Source organism: Salvelinus sp. IW2-2015, unplaced genomic scaffold (assembly GCF_002910315.2).
Source record: "Salvelinus sp. IW2-2015 unplaced genomic scaffold, ASM291031v2 Un_scaffold1060, whole genome shotgun sequence".
In the NCBI taxonomy this organism is placed as follows: domain Eukaryota; kingdom Metazoa; phylum Chordata; class Actinopteri; order Salmoniformes; family Salmonidae; genus Salvelinus; species Salvelinus sp. IW2-2015.
In genome coordinates, this window is record NW_019942712.1 from 305,549 (window position 1) to 323,048 (window position 17,500).

The 17,500-nt window shown below is 42.9% G+C and overlaps 1 protein-coding gene across 1 annotated transcript in view; it reads left to right on the plus strand.

Moving 5' to 3' along the window:
• Positions 1–17,500, plus strand: part of rbpms (RNA binding protein, mRNA processing factor) — a 91,345-nt gene that overhangs the window by 73,620 nt on the left and 225 nt on the right. Inside the window, exons 8-9 of the mRNA XM_070438633.1 lie at positions 13,289–13,396; positions 14,007–17,500. The exon at positions 14,007–17,500 is cut by the window's right edge and continues 225 nt beyond it. Coding sequence (XP_070294734.1) covers positions 13,289–13,303 — 15 coding nt within the window. The 3' untranslated portion in view covers positions 13,304–13,396; positions 14,007–17,500. The remainder of the gene's footprint in view (positions 1–13,288; positions 13,397–14,006) is intronic.

Below are 17,500 nucleotides of genomic sequence, written 5' to 3' on the forward strand. Positions count from 1 at the left end.
TACATCAACATGTTGAAAGTATCCAGTCATAACCTCTAGATAGTTCTACAGTCAACATGTTGAAGGTATCCAGTCATAACCTCTAGATAGTTACACAGTCAACATGTAAAGTATCCAGTCATAACCTCTAGATAGTTCTACAGTCAACATGTTGAATATCAGTCATAACTCTAGATAGTTTACAGTAACAGTAATACCACATAACCTCTAGATAGTTACACAGTCAACATGTTGAAGGTATCCAGTCATAACCTCTAGATAGTATTACAGTCAACATGTTGAAGGTATCCAGTCATAACCTCTAGATAGATCAACATGTGAATATCCAGTCATAACCTCTAGATAGTTGTACAGTCAACATGTTGAAGGTATCCAGTCATAACCTCTAGATAGTTGTACAGTCAACATGTTGAAGGTATCCAGTCATAACCTCTAGATAGTTGGACAGTCAACATGTGAAGGTATCCAGTCATAACCTCTAGATAGTTGTACAGTCAACATGTTGAAGGTATCCAGTCATAACCTCTAGATAGTACAGTCAACAGTGAAGGTATCCAGTCATAACCTCTAGATAGTTGTACAGTCAACATGTTGAAGGTATCCAGTCATAACCTCTAGATAGTTATACAGTCAGCATGTTGAAGGTATCCAGTCATAACCTCTGATAGAGTCAACATGTTGATAGTATCCAGTCATAACCTCTAGATAGTACAGTCAACATGTTGAAGGTATCCAGTCATAACCTCTAGATAGTCAACATGTTGAAGTATCCAGTCATAACCTCTAGATAGTCAACATGTTGAAGGTATCAGTCATAACCTCTAGATAGTCAACATGTTAAGGTATCCAGTCATAACCTCTAGATAGTCAACATGTGAGGTATCCAGTCATAACCTCTAGATAGTCAACATTGAATTATCCAGTTACATTCCATGTGGTCAGTGGATCCCTTTGCACTACTGATGATTATTTAGAATTCTATTTTGTCAGTGTTTACAACAATAGTTACAATGTAACACGTTACAGGGACAGGAGCAGGTTTAAAGGCTGTGGAAGAAATGACTCAACTCTAAACTGGACAGCTGCATCACTGCATGGAATAGTCAACAGTAACCGATCCGATTGTGGTACATGCTCATCTGTTGTAGACTAGCACAACTCTGTTATACAAAGAAGCACAAAACCACACTCGCTGCTCGTTGTGTGTGTGTGTGTGTGTTGTGTGTGTGTGTGTGTGTGTGTGTGTGTGTGGTGTGTTGTGTGTGTGTGTGTGTGTGGGTGTGTTGTGGTGTGTGTGTGTGTGTGTGTGTGTGTTTGTTGTGGTGTGTTGTGTGTGGTCGGCGCCAGTCATACAGTCACCAGACCCCCCCCCCCCCCCCCCCTCCATTCCCAAAGGCTCGGACAGGAAGAAACATGTTTCTGAGACCCCAAAGGAAAAAGAGAGATGGGAAGGGTGAAGCGCAGATAAGGGGGGGGGGGTTAAGACTTACTGTTGATTGGTGCTAGTTCTATTGTGCCGTTCCCCCTAACCCTGCTCCCAGCTCTAGAAACACACAGGCTGTTTCAGAGGAGGCGAAGACAAAGAAAAACTGACCGTAAATAAGATTCCCCCCCCCTTTATCTGTCTATCTTTCTTTCCTTTTGGGGATTCTGATTCCTCAAGGGGGCAGCGAGGAAGGGAGTGTACAAGGGAGGGGTTTTAGGGACATAAGTGCCCTTCTATCAAACGGAGCTGAAGTCATTTATACGGTCAGGCTGCCCCAGCGGATATTAACCCCTTGATCAAAGTACAACATCCCTGCATCCCGCACTGATTGGGATCAGAGTCAATGGTTGTTTCCTGATTATTTGGGCTGTTTTGAGATCAGAGTCAATGGTTGTTTCCTGATTATTTGGGCTATTTATTGAAACTGCACTCGTCTACTGTACAAAAACATGAACACGTCTAAAGAAACTCCCTCAAGAGGAGGACCTACAGGAAGTCGAGAGCTTGGAACTGTCTGCAAATAGAGATCATTGGCTGAGATCATTGGCTGAGCTCATTGGCTGAGATCATTGGCTGAGCTCATTGGCTGAGCTCATTGGCTGAGATCATTGGCTGAGATCATTGGCTTTAAAGTTCCCGAACCCTCATTGGTTTGAATGGTGTCAGCAATTTGAACTTAATATTACTTTTGAACTTTAACAACATGAATTGAGGTATTTATAGTACTATAGGTAGAGAACATTGAACAGAAAAAGGCTATGCCAATAACTCAATTTTTGAGCAAAATAATCCCGATAGAACATTATATAAGTCAGTCCCGAGCTCTCGATGTGTACGTGATTGCATACAAACATACTTATATGCACGCCTCTGCAGGCACACACACACTCTCTCACTCACGCACACAAACACACACATTTCCCACTTTCCACACTACCCCCAACACCCACCACCCCACCACACTAATCCTCACCCTCCCAACACTTTCCCAAAATCCCCACAATTTTCATCTAAACGTGTAAAAGGCATCCTGAGACAGGATCCCATAAGATCCAGTAAGCTTTGTCCCCATTATAATACATAACGCCATCTATTTCCTGTGACGTTTGGGAAAAGAATAATGAAGTTAAGTTCAAAGGGCTTTGTTTATCCTTGCCCTTTTCAGCTGTGGCTTTTTCTGCAGCTGTGCCAACTCACGGTGGTAGACTAGTACTGACCTCATGCCTTTCTCCAGCATCGCCAAGCTAAATGAATTGGTCATAAACGGTAGGTATGTGATATTTTAAGACAGTAAGTATGTACATAAGATCAAGAGTGCCCATCTATTTAAATCAGTGCTTTCCAGTCAACTACTGTACGTTAAAGGCTATACTTGTAACATTTCCACCTGCAATGTGGGGTGGCAGGTACCCTAGTGGTTAGAGCGTTGGGCCAAGAACCAGAAAGTGGGTGGATCAAATCCTCGAGCTGTCAAGGTACAAATCTGTTGTTCTGAACAAGACAGTTAAATTGTCACTGTTCCCTGGTAGTCTGTCTTTGTAAATAAGAATTTGTTCTTAACTGACTTGCCTCGTTAAATATATTATACCTCTAAATGTCCATAACATATCAGTAGTAATACAGGAATAAAAAGTGTGAAATGGCAAAAGTACCTTTCTTACCATGGCTAGTCAAACCAGCCTGTTTTGCTATGTACATCTTCCTGTTCTACAATTGGTTATCATTTGCAATGTTGACAACATTTGTAAAAAATATTAACAGCACAAAACTGCTAAAGTGATTTTTTGGGGGATTATGATAAGCGAGGTAAGAAAGCACTAAGCCATTCCAAGCATTTCGAAGCGGTCTCCTTCAGAAACCCGGATGAAAATCAAAATCATCGTGACATGATTAGCCTCGCTTCTGTTATAGCCTCGCTACTGTATATAGCCTCACCTACTGGTATAGCCTCGCTTCTGTTATAGCCTCGCTACTGTATACAGCCTCGCTACTGTATATAGCCTCGCTACTTTATATAAGCCTCGCTACTGTATACAGCCTCGCTACTGTTATAAGCCTCGCTACTGTATATAGCCCTCGCTACTGTTATAGCCTCGCTACTGTATATAGCCCTCGCTACTGTATAGCCTCGCTACTGTATACAGCCTCGCTACGGATATAGCCTCGGCTACTGTTATAAGCCTCGCCTGACTGTATATAGCCTCGCTACTTGTTATAGCCTCGCTACTGTATATAGCCTCGCTACTGTTTTATAGCCTCGCTACTGGTATAGCCTCGCTATTTGTTTAGCCTCGTCGCTACTGTATAATAGCCTCGCTCTGTTAATAGCCTCGCTACTGTAATATAGCCTCACTAATGTACTAAGCCTCGCTACTGTTATATAGCCTCACTACTGTATATAGCCTCGCTACTGATATTAGCCTTCTACTGTAATATAGCCTCGCTACTGTTATAGCCTCGCTACTGTATATAGAGCCTCGCTACTGGTATAGCCTCGCTACTGTTATAGTCCTACTGTTATATACCTCGCTACTGTATACAGCCCTCGCTACTGTATATAGCTCGCTACTGTTATAGCCTCTCTACTGTAATTAGCCCTCACTACTGTATATAGCCCTCTACTGTTTTATAGCCTCGCTACTGTATATAGCCTCTCTACTGTATAATAGCCTCGCTACTGTTATAGCTCGTCTATCGTAATATAGCCTCGCTACTGTAATATAGCCTCGCTACTGTATAGCCTCGCTACTGTAATTAGCCCTCTCTACTGTATATAGCCTCGCTACTGTATACAGCCTCGCTACTGTTTATAGCCTCGCTACTGTATATAGCCTCGCTACTGTTATAGCTCGCTATGGTAATATAGCCTCGCTATTGTTATAGCCTCGCTACTGTATACAGCCTCGCTACTTGTATACTCGCTACTGGTATAGCCTCGCTACTGTATACAGCCTCGCTACTGATATAGCCTCGCTACTGTTATAGCCTCTCTACTGTATATACCCTCGCTACTGTATATAGCCTCGCTACTGTAATATAGCCTTGCTACTGTTATAAGCCCTTACTGTTATATAGCCTTCGCTACTGTATACAGCCTCGCTACTGTTATAGCCTCGCTACTGTAAATATAGCCTCCGCTACTGTGTATAGCCTCGCTACTGGTATAGCCTCACCTACTGGTATAAGCCCTCGCTACTGGTATAGCCTCGCTACTGTATACAGCCTCGCTACTGTATATACCTGCTACTGTATATAGCCTCGCTACATTGAAGATATCTCCTACTAGATGGTAATAGGTGTTCACGTTGTCCCTAGTGGACAGTATTAAGACATCTCCCTACTAGATGGTAATAGGTGCTACGTTGTTCCCTAGTGGACAGTATTGAAGACATCTCCCTACTAGATGGTAATAGGTGTTCACTTTGCCCTAGTGGACAAGTATTGGAGACATCTCCCCTACTAGCTGGGTAATAGGTGTTCACGTTGCCCCTAGTGGACAGTATTGAAGACATCCTCCCTACTAGATGGTAATAGTGTTCACTTGCCCCTAGTGGACAGTAATTGAAGACATTCTCCCTACTAGTATGTAATAGGTGCTCACGTTTGCCCCTAGTGGACAGTATTGAAGACTCTCCTACTAGATGTAATAGGTGTTCACGTTGTCCCTATGGACAGTATTGAAGACATCTCCCTACTAGATGGTAATAGGTGCTCACGTTGCCCCTAGTGACAGTATGAAGACATCTCCCTACTAGATGGTAATAGGTGTTCACGTTGCCCCTAGTGGACAGTATTGAAGACATCTCCCAACTAGATGGTAATGAGGTGTTCAGTTGCCCCTAGTGGACAGTATTTACATTTACATTTACATTTAAGCCATTTTAGCAGACGCTCTTATCCAGAGCGACTTACAAATTGGGCATTTCACCTTATGATATCCATGGAACAAGCCACTTTACAATAGTGCATCTAACTCTTTTAAGGGGAGGGGGGGTTAGAAGGATTACTTTATCCTATCCTAGGTATTCCTTAAAGAGGTGGGTTTCAGGTGTCTCCGTAAGGTGGTGATTGACTCCGCTGACCTGCGTCGTGAGGGAGTTTGTTCCACCATTGGGTGCCAGAGCAGCGAACAGTTTTGACTGGGCTGAGCGGGAACTGTACTTTCCTCAGAGTGTAGGGAGGCGAGCAGGCCAGAGGTGGATGAACGCAGTGCCCTTGTTTGGGTGTAGGGCCTGATCAGAGCCTGAAGGTACGGAGGTGCCGTTCCCCTCCACAGCTCCGTAGGCAAGCACCATGGTCTTGTATGCGGATGCCGAGCTTCAACTGGAAGCCAGTGGAGAGAGCGAGGGGAGCGGGGTGACGTGAGAGAACTTGGAAGGTTGAACACCACAACGGGCTGCGGCGTTTGGATGAGTTTTAGGATGTATTGAAGACATCTCCCTACTAGATGGTAATAGGTGTTCACGTTGTCCTAGTGGACTGTATTGAATTGCATGCAACAAGACGTCTCTCCGAATAAAAACATTTAATACTGCAGTGGATTTTGGTTGACCTGTGTGGACGGAGAGGCCCAATCATACTCTTCTCAATGCCTGTGCAATTGTCCAAACAATGGATGTGCTCTGTTTAAAGAGTTGCACGTCATTACAGGCTTGTCGTCCACTCGTGGCGTCCTAAACATTTGCCACATGGTGGCTTTAAAGTTACGCCAGGGGGTTTAACGGTTGGCAACCAGAACGTGTAAGTTTCCATGGGAGACTGCGGTGTCTGGGTGGTAAACACAGCTAAACGTGACACCTGGCAGAGTTGCTTCACGCAGGAAAAGCCTTCAGTCCACAGCTGGTAAACGAGGTGTTATTAATCACCTGGCATCCTTCGCTGTCACTGCGGCAGACATTTTTGAAACTCCCAGCTTTAACTGCGATGTATGAAAGTTAAGTTTTGATGTTTGATTTTTTGTTTTAAGAGCTTTTTGTTCCGCGAACATTTTTAATGTGTTGAAAGCGTTGTTTATTCTCCTCTTCCTCCTCTCCTCCTCCTCCTCCTCCGTCTGAATTAATTTTTCAGCTGCCTTCATGTCAAAGCAATTTCAGTTATTTTTCTCCTGTCCACAACGCCATGGTTTATGCGCACAGACAACCTAATACTGAACACAAATGCTTAGTGAACCGCAGGGGAAGGTAATCCGGATTTCCATCTGACAAGACATCATTGGGGGAGTGTTTGTGTGTGTGTTTGTGTGTGTGGTTGTTTGACAGGTGCGTGGGTACGTGTGTGTGGTGTGTGTGTGGGTGTGGTGTTGTGTGTTGGTGTGGTGTGGTGTGTGTGTGGGTGTGTTGTGGTGTGTGTGGTTGTGTGTGTGTCTGTGTGTTGTGTGTGTGTGTGTGTGTGTGTGTGTGTGTGTGTGTGTGGTGTGTGTGTGTGTGTGAGCCTTGCTGCCTGCCCTGGGGGACTTATTGGCCAATAGCCCGACAAACCCAGTTCCTGTTGAACTTCCTGACTAACTCCCACCAGAAGAGGGACTGCCCCAGCTGAGACCCCTTTAATGAGGAAGTAGGACTTTATTCATCCCCTTATAACAACACTGTCACACATTCAGTCTCCACTCACATCCACACACAAAACATGCACCTACATACAGTCCACATGCACGTGCGCTGCCTCTCATCTCCCTCATGCACACACCACACACACACACACACACACACCACACACACACCACACACACACACAACACACACACACACACACACACACACACACACACACACACACACACACACACACACACACACACACACACCACACACACACACACACAAGTAATAACAAAGGAGTGTGTTCTGTTCAGGATAACTGTCAACAGCTGTGGTCATCACCCTCCCCGTCCTACTAGCTGGTCTGGTATGTGAGAAACATGGCTAGAGCCTAAAGGCTTTTAGTGGATTATGGGACTTCGGCTTCCCCTTTCATGTTACTGTAAAACAGGTATCAGATTTTGGCTTCCTCTTTTCATGTTACTGTAAAACAGGTATCAGACTTTGTCTTCCTCTTTTCATGTTACTGTAAAACAGGTATCAGACTTTTTGTCTTCCTCTTTTCATGTTACTGTAAACAGGTATCAGACTTTGGCTTCCTCTTTTCATGTTACTGTAAAACAGATATATACTTTGTCTTCCTCTTTTCGTGTTACTGTAAAACAGGTATCAGACTTTGGCTTCCTCTTTATGTTACTGTACACAGGTATTAGACTTAAACACCACAGGAGATTATTCAGAGGTGGAATAGGGGTGTAATGCATGGATATGCAGTATTCCCATTCCAATGTACGCCCCCTAATGAATAGGGACAATTTCCTGACAAGATGATGGAAGAGTCGCACCTATTTCTCTACTGGTGTTCTTGTGATTTTTGGCTGCACCTTGTCTCATGTTAGTTGAAATATTGTCTACTTCGTTCCTCATAAATAACCCAACATATTGCCTGAACCAGGTCCTATACATTTGAAAGTAATACTGTAAATTAATAATAATACTAGTAATACTGTAATTATTTTTATAGTGATTTTCTGAAACTCAACACTCAAAGAATGTTGTTCATTTTGATTCTCTTCCAGTCCATTTAGGGCCGTAGATTCTTCTTGCCACATTTAGGGCCAGTAGATCTCTTCCAGTCCATTTGGGCCAGTGAATTCTCTTCAGGTCATTTAAGGCCAGTAGATTCTCTTTCCAGTCCATTTTGGGGCAGTAGATTCTCTTCCGTCCATTTAGGGCCAGTGATTCTCTCCAGTCCATTTAGGGCCAGTAGATTCTTTCCAGTCCATTTGGGGCCAGTAGATTTCTCTTCCAGTCCATTTAGGGCCAGTAGATTCCTCTCCAGTCCCATTTAGGGCCAGTAGATTCTATTCCAGTCCATTTAGGGTCAGTAGATCTTCTTCCAGTCCATTTAGGGCAGTAGATTCTCTTCCAGTCCATTTAGGGCCAGTAGATTCTATTCCAGTCCATTTAGGGCAGTAATTCTCTTCCAGTCCATTTAGGGCCAGTAGATTTTCTTCAGTCCATTTGGGGCCAGTAGATTTCTTCCAGTCCATTTGGGCCAGTAGATTCCTTTCAGTCCATTTGGGGCCAGTAAGATTCTCTTTCCAGTCCATTTAGGGCCAGTAAGTTCTCTTCCAGTCCATTTAGGGCCAGTAAGATTCTCTTTCCAGTCCATTTTGGGGCCAGTAGATTCTTCTTCCAGTCCATTTGGGGCCAGTAGATTATCTTCCAGTCCATTTGGGGCCAGTAGATTATCTTCCAGTCCATTTGGGGCCAGTAGATTCTCTTCCAGTCCATTTTGGGGCTAGTAGATTCTCTTCCAGTCCATTTGGGGCCAGTAGATTCTCTTCCAGTCCATTTAGAGCCAGTAGATCTCTCCCAGTCCATTTACCAGTAGATTCTCTTCCAGTCACATTTGGGGCCAGTAGATTCTTCTTCCAGTCCATTTAGGGCCAGTAGATTCTCTTCCAGTCCATTTGGGGCCAGTAGATTCTCTTCCAGTCCATTTGGGCCAGTAAGATTTCTCTTCCCAGTCCATTTAGGGCCAGTAGATTCTCTTCCAGTCCATTTAGGGCCAGTAGATCTCTTCCAGTTCATTTAGGGCCAGTAGATTTCTCTTCCAGTCCCATTTAGGGCCAGTAGATTCTTCTTCAGTTCCATTTAGGGCCAGTAGATTCTCTCCAGTCCATTTAGGGCCAGTAAGATTTCTCTTCCAGTCCATTTGGGGCCAGTAGATTCTTTTCCCAGTCCATTTAGGGCCAGTAGATTCTCTTCAGTCCCATTAGGGCCAGTAGATCTCTTCCAGTCCATTTGGGCCAGTGAATTCTCTTCCAGTCCATTTAGGGCCAGTAGATTCTCTTCCAGTCCATTTGGGCCAGTAGATTCTCTTCCAGTCCATTTGGGCCAGTAGAATTCTCTTTCCAGTCCATTTGGGCCAGTAGATTCCTTCCAGTCCCATTTGGGCCAGTAGATTTCTTCCAGTCCATTTGGGCCAGTAGATTCTCTTTCCAGTCCATTTGGGGCCAGTAAGTTTCTCTTCCAGTCCATTTGGGCCAGTAGATTCTCTTCCGTCCAATTTGGGGCCAGTAGATTCTCTTCCAGTCCATTTGGGCCAGTAGATTCTCTTCCAGTCCATTTGGGGCCAGTAGATTCTCTTCCAGTCCATTTAGGGCCAGTGTTCTTCCAGTCCATTTGGCCAGTAGATTCTCTTCCAGTCCATTTAGGCCAGTAGATTTCTCTTCAGGTCCATTTAGAGCAGTAGATTCTATCCAGTCCATTTAGGGCAGTAGATCTCTTCCAGTCCATTTAGGGCCAGTAGATTCTCTTCCAGTCCATTTAGGGCAAGTAGATTCTCTTCCAGTCCATTTAGGGCCAGTAGATTTCTCTTCCAGTTCAATTTAGGGCCAGTAGATCTCTTCCAGTCCATTTAGGGCAGTAGATTCTCCTTAGGTTCCATTTAGAGCCAGTAGATTCTATCCAGTCATTTAGGGCCATTAGATTCTCTTCCAGTCCATTTAGGGCCAGTAGATTCTCTTTCCAGTCCATTTAGGGCAGTAGATTCTCTTCCAGTCCATTTGGGGCCAGTAGATTCTATTCCAGTTCATTTAGGGCCAGTAGATTCTCTTCCAGTCCATTTAGGGCCAGTAGATTCTCTTCCAGTCCATTTAGGGCCAGTAGATTTTCTTCCAGTCACTTGGGGCCAGTAGATTTTCTTCCAGTCCATTTGGGGCCAGTAGATTCTCTTTTCAGTCCATTTGGGGCCAGTAGATTCTCTTCCAGTCCATTTAGGGCCAGTAGATTATATTCCAGTCCATTTGGCCAGTAGATTCTCTTCCCAGTCCATTTGGGGCCAGTAGATTTATTTCCAGTCCATTTGGGGCCAGTAGATTATCTTCCAGTCCATTTGGGGCCAGTAGATTATCTTCCAGTCCATTTGGGGCCAGTAGATTCTCTTCCAGTCCATTTGGGCTAGTAGATTCCTTTTCCAGTCATTTGGGGCCAGTAGATTCTCTTCCAGTCCATTAGAGCCAGTAGATTCTCTTTCAGTCCATTTAGGGCCAGTAGATTCTCTTCCAGTCCATTTAGGGCCAGTAAGATTCTCTTCCAGTCCATTTAGGGCCAGTAGATTCTTCCGTCCATTTGGGGCCAGTAGATTCTCTTCCAGTCCATTTAGGCGCCAGTAGATTCTCTTCCAGTCCATTTAGGGCCAGTAGATCTCTCTTCCAGTCCCCATTTTAGGCCAGTAGTTCTCTTCCAGTTCATTTAGGGCCAGTAGATTCTCTTCCAGTCCATTTAGGCCAGTAGATCTCTTCCAGTCCATTTAGGGCCAGTAGATTCTCTTCCAGTCCATTTAGGGCCAGTAGATTCTCTTCCAGTCCATTTGGGCCAGTAGATTCTTTTCCAGTCATTTAGGGCCAGTAGATTCTCTTCCAGTCCATTTGGGCCAGTAGATTCTCTTCCAGTCCATTTAGGGCAGTAGATTCTCTTCCAGTCCATTTAGGGCCAGTAGATTCTCTTCCAGTCCATTTGGGCCAGTAGATTCTCTTCCAGTCCATTTGGCCAGTAGATTCTCTTCCCAGTCCATTTGGGGCCAGTAAGTTCTCTTCCAGTCCATTTGGGCAGTAGATTTCTCTTCCGTCCATTTGGGCCAGTAGATTCTTCTTCCAGTCCATTTGGGGCCAGTAGATTCTCTTCCAGTCCATTTGGGCCAGTAGATTCTCTTCCAGTCCATTTGGGCCAGTAGATCTCTTCCAGTCCATTTGGGGCCAGTAGATTCTCTTCCATTGTCCAATTTGGGCCAGTAGATTCTCTTCCAGTCCATTTGGGGCCAGTAGATTCTCTTCCAGTCCATTTAGGGCCAGTAGATTCTCTTCCAGTCCATTTGGGCCAGTAGATTCTCTTCCAGTCCATTTAGGGCCAGTAGATTCTCTTCAGGTCCATTTAGAGCCAGTAGATTCTATCCAGTCCATTTAGGGCCAGTAGATTCTCTTCCAGTCCATTTAGGGCAAGTAGATTCTCTTCCAGTCCATTTAGGGCCAGTAGATTCTCTTCCAGTCCATTTAGGGCCAGTAAGATTCTCTTCCAGTCCATTTAGGGCCTAGTTCTTCAGATTGCTCTCTTCAGGTCCATTTAGAGCCAGTAGATCTATCCAGTCCATTTAGGGCCAGTAGATTCTCTTCCAGTCCATTTAGGGCCAGTAGATCTCTTCCAGTCCATTTAGGGCAAGTAGATTCTCTTCCAGTCCATTTGGGGCCAGTAGATTCTCTTCCAGTCCATTTGGGGCCAGTAGATTCTATTCCAGTTCATTTAGGGCCAGTAGATTCTCTTCCAGTCCATTTGGGGCCAGTAGATTCTCTTCCAGTCCATTTGGGCCAGTAGATTCTCTTCCAGTCCATTTGGGGCAGTAGATTCTCTTCCAGTCCATTTAGGGCCAGTAGATTCTCTTCCAGTCCATTTGGGCCAGTAGATTTCTTCCAGTCCATTTGGGGCCAGTAGATTCTCTTCCAGTCCCATTTAGGGCCAGTAGATTCTCTTCCAGTCCATTTGGGGCCAGTAGATTCTCTTCCAGTCCATTTAGGGCCAGTAGATTCTCTTCCAGTCCATTTAGGGCCAGAAGATTATCTTTCAGTCCATTTAGGCCCAGAAGATTATCTTCCAGTCCATTTAGGGCCAGTAGATTATCTTTCAGTCCATTTAGGGCCAGTAGATTCTCTTCCAGTCCATTTAGGGCCAGTAGATTATCTTCCAGTCCATTTAGGGCCAGTAGTTTTCATATTTTATTTTTTACCATCAAGAGTTGCCTATGTAAGTAAATCATTGATTACATTGTCAGATAGGAGATTGCCAGGGGAAATTCTCTGAGAAATCAAGGTCTCTCAATCTGAAGTCATGATTGTTTGGCTATCCCACATTACATACACCTGTGTCAGGTTAAGTCAGGGAACACATTAACCCAAAATCAATAAAACCTTTCGGTAATCCACGAAGATGTGTTCAATGATAAACCCGCCATCTTTACCTTTGTGCTTCAGCCAGAAAGAATACGAATCTAAAGAACATGCATGGGGTCAGTTTGTCCGAGCGTGCATCGATTGTCCTATCCCCGGTTGAACACACAACAGGCATTGCCAAGCCAGCATGCCTGAGCTTGTTACCTTGTGTACATATGCTTCTCAGTGGATCAAGTCAGGCGGCCCTCTCTCTTCCACGGACATCTTGTTTTTTTCTAATTGTTTATTAGCTTTAGAAGGACTCCCTAAACTTCTGTCATAATCATTGCCAAGTGACGTCTATTTTCTGTGGAGCATCTGCGTGCCTGTAGTGGAGGGTCGACCTTCCATAATTGGGGGGGGGGGGGGGTCTGTTAGGAGCAGGAAGTCCGCTGTAGTGACTCCTGGGACATATTCACTGAATGCCGTACAGTACCATTACAAATATGGTATGTCAAATCAGATTAGACTGGCTTTGACCATTATTATTATTATTAGAGTTATTGTTATTTATTATTATTATCATTATTATTTTTATTATCATTATTATTATTATACATTTTATAATGCTGGGATTATAATAACAGTAAATTATTATTACCTTGGTAATGGTACATGAGTTTTTACTGATGTAGTTTCATTATTGTTCAAATCTGTTACAAGCAGATTATCAAATGTATTACTAAAAGTCATTATATAATTATAAACCATTATAGCGTAATAGCATTATAAAGCGCTACGTACCTTTTTAACGCCATAGCTTGTTATGTCTCCAGGTTCATGATGTGTGATGGTGGCCACGGTCCGGCCTTGATGGTGTTTGCTGGGTTCTCATGTCCAAACCAGGAGATTCCTGACCTTGTTTACCGCACAGTGGACCGTTGGTGAGTTCACGGTCAAACGCTCAATGGGCTCAAGCTCAGCGATCATGACAGGCAGGTCGAACGTGTAAACACACATTCAGCTGCTGGTCGCCAGCTCCAATCTGACAGAACATTTTATTTGAAAGTGTAGATTTGTGAAGAAGCTGCGAAAACCAAGTGGAGGTTTTCAATAAAGAATATCTCACTCCCAAACAATTGTGCAGAAATGATGTTGAATGCCTGCAGCCATATTGCCACTGTGTCAGCCTTTGTGTGTGTATTTAGTTAAGGCTTAAGATGGGTCATTTTTGTTTTAAACCTCGAACAGGACGTTTGTGGTTGAAAACGGGAGTGGTGTGTGTGTGTGTGTGTGTGTGTGTGTGTGTGGTGTGTGTGTGTGTGTGTGTGTGTGTGTTGTGTGTGTGTGTGTGGTGTGCGCACTTAGGTGCTGTGGCCATGGTAACTTATCCTAAAATCTCTCCCTATCTCTCTATCTCTCCCTACATCTCTCTCTATCTCTCTCTCTCCCTGTCTCTCTCTTTCGCTCTCTCTATCTATCTCTCTCTTATCCCTCTCTCTCTCTATCCTCTTCCTCTCTCCCCTCCAACCTTTCTCTCTCTGGTTCTATCAGGCAACAACAACCTCATGGGCCTCAGGACATTCCAGACCCAAGCCGCCATCACACATCAGCCCCCCCCCCCCCCCCCCCCACCCTGCTACAACCCCCCTTTTTATACTGTTACTACTCAAGAATTACTGATGCCACTTTGGTTCCAGTCCAATACATAAGACCTTATGATGCCTTATGAAATGACATAGTCTAACATACAGGCTTATGTTCCAATATCCCTGCTAGCACACACACTACCGTTCAAACGTTTGGGGTCACTTAGAAATGTCCTTGTTTTTAAAAGAAAAGCACATAGCCGTTTCAGCTACAATAGTCATTTGCAACATTAACAATATCTACACTGTATTTCTGATCAATTTGATGTTATTTTAATGACCATTTTTTCTTCTTATTTTCTTTCAAAAACAAGGACATTTCTAAAGTGACCCCAAACTTTTGAACGGTAATGTATGTATGCTAGTGTGCTTATTGGAAAATAACCACTAAAAACCTTCATTGACATTCATCAAACCTTTTTTTTTTTTATTGATATGAGCCATACACGTATGTATTACGTTAAAATACATTCAAGAGTGCAAAGTTTGGCCATATCAGTTGGGATGAAATGTTTTTGAATTTATACTGTGTGAGTGCTAGGCCTATGCAGGCATTTTGAAAGTCTTATGTAAAAGAGGATGACCAAAATGTTACCAGATTTATATTTATGATTATAATTATTACCTTTCTGTATACCTTTCCTTATTATGATTATTACTACATGTTGAAGCATGACTTGCCCCCCCCCCCCAAAAAAAAGAAAATGCTGTAAATCTTTAGATATTTTAAAGATAAACCAAAACGTATTTTTGTAATCAATCCATTGTTTGAAAATGTTTAATTTGTTTTCTGTGTATCAAGTGTGTGAGTAATAATGTTTGAGATCCTCAAAGTCTTTCTTACTTCTCGTATGAGTGCCAGTCACCGTGTCATGGCCGATTGCTCTGCCACACTAAAGCAGTCGCATCAGTTCGCAGGCTTATGCTTTTCTTCGTATAGTAACGATTCTGATTAGTCGTGTAGCTTTGTGTCAATCCTTAAGCTTTTTATAAGTGGAGACACTAATATAATGCCAAAACTTGTTAGTTCCTACTTGTCATAATACAAAATGTACATAATATTGTACTGCGACAATTGGCTACTCAACTCCAACCCCGGAGAGAATTGGGCTATGGAGTTGAGCACCCCTGTTCCACACCAAATAGCAGCCATTTCATCACGGTAAATTGATACCAGGCTATAATTAAGCAATAAGGCCTGAGGGGGTGTGGTATATGGCCATTATGCGGAGTGCCTGGATACAGCCCTTAGCCGTGGTATACGGTCTGACATACCACTGCTTTCGGCCAATCAGCTTTTCAGGGCTCGAACCACCCAGTTTATAATCCAAGATAATCAATTTCAGAACCATGCCAACATTAAAATCTACAATACAGTATCTAGTCACCCTTAAGACAAATGTTTGTCTTACGTATGCAATGCAGGAACGGAAATTGTCAGTCCTGCGTACTTGCGTTGCGTTTCTAATTGCGGGACAACACTAGCTAGGATCAACATTTTGCAAAGCTGTTTTGTAGTTCTTGTATTGCCTCGGGTCTTGGGCTTTATGGGAGACTTCCCAGGTCCAGATTAAWCKTACTCCTGGATTGAAAATAYGCTTCTATTGGGGGACTCTATTGAAAATACTTTTTCATCCTGGAGTAAGATTTTTCTTGGTCTGGGATACCAGTCCTGTAAATTAATTGTAAACCAGGACTATACAGACAATACTGACCAAAGGCGTGTTTTTGTAACGTAGCGAACTAGGCTAGTGGAATTATTCCATCTCAACAGCTTTGTAATGCTCATATCCTCTGATTTATTTTCAAGAAGTGTCCTATTTCTTTCCTGCATGCCTCTCGTTGTCACTCAAAATAGCATCCTAGCATCCTGAAAGGAAAAGCTTTTCAAATGTTTCTGTGTCTTATCTAATTAAGTGAAGACTCAACCTCTGGTTTTGTAATGTTTGAGTATTTTTACTTAAATCAGGGATGGGCAACTGGCGGCCGGCCCCCCTTTTGAAAGCCCTTGGATCATTACCCGCCCCCCCCCCCCTAAACTTGTTATCATGGTCGAGCTGTAAAACAGCTAATTTTCCTCTCCGGCCCATGGCAAAATGAGGGGCAATTTTTGGTGTGGCCCCCACCCTTATCAAAGTTGTCCATCCATGACCTAGGTGGATGATTGGAATAAAAAATAATGTTTCCTGTTTCCCCGTTGTTCGCCGAGTACTTGGTTAAAGACTGCAATATAGTTGGCTATACGAGCTCTGTTCATTCTGTGAAGCTTTAGGGGTTAAAGCCTTCGTTCTGGTTGTTCTTGTACTGTAATCTCAAAAATATAAATATGCAGTCTTGTATTTTCATGTTATGTCCAATAAATGAGTCAAGGATCTCACACTGAACCAAGAGTGTAATAAAAATAAAAACATGTCTAATATGGAAGTTGGGGGGGGGYAATCTATAAGGCATTTACAAATGAAACGTCGATGTGAGCATCGTAAATGCATCCATGAAGTAATATTCCTTTTAACACAGACGCAATTACCCTTCCAGTTCATAAGAGTCACTGTGAGTGCCTAACATAAKATGGATTGGCTGATTGATTGAACTCTATTAGTCATTTTAAAATCATGAGTTTGTACGTGTTTTAGTGGATGTGATGTGATATAGTGAGTCCATGGAATATTAATCTCAAAATATTAAGTCCTTTATGAAATTAAATATTACCCAAGTTTTTACAATACTTTCCTGCTCTCACTACTTTAAAATATTGTAAAAAAAATAATAATTTTACCAGTTTGCAACGTGAATTGACAATAACGCTTAATTGCAGCCAGTTTGGCAAATGTTTTAGAACCATATTTTCTACTTGATTTAATGATTTTACTACGTTATCACACATATCGTTATACCCAGATAGATCCTGGCAAACTGGCTGCAATAGTCAATTGTCAATTCACGTTGTAAACTGGGTAAAATAAAAAAAAATTAACAATATTTTGTTAGCGCCCCAAAWAATAGACCTATCTTAAAATGGGGGTTTTCTGGTTATCTGACCAGATAACAACTAAAATATGATGATATCGTATCTTTACCTGGTTGTAATCTGGTTATTTCCGGCCAGATAACAACAAAAAATATGATGTCTTGATGATACCGTGTCTTTACTTGGTTGTAATCTGGTTATGTGACGTCTACAACCAGGAAAACAGTTTAAAACCAGAAGATGTCTTCATTATAACGTCGCATGCCACATTTTACCCTTTGGGATGATCAACTGTAAATCAGAGTGAGAGCAAAATATATGAAAGGAAAGTACATATTTTCACCCAGTGTCACCTTTCAAGACGCAGCTGTTATGTGAGTTGAAATAATCATTCAATAGAATGTAATTCCTTTGMTTTGATGTCCTAAAGC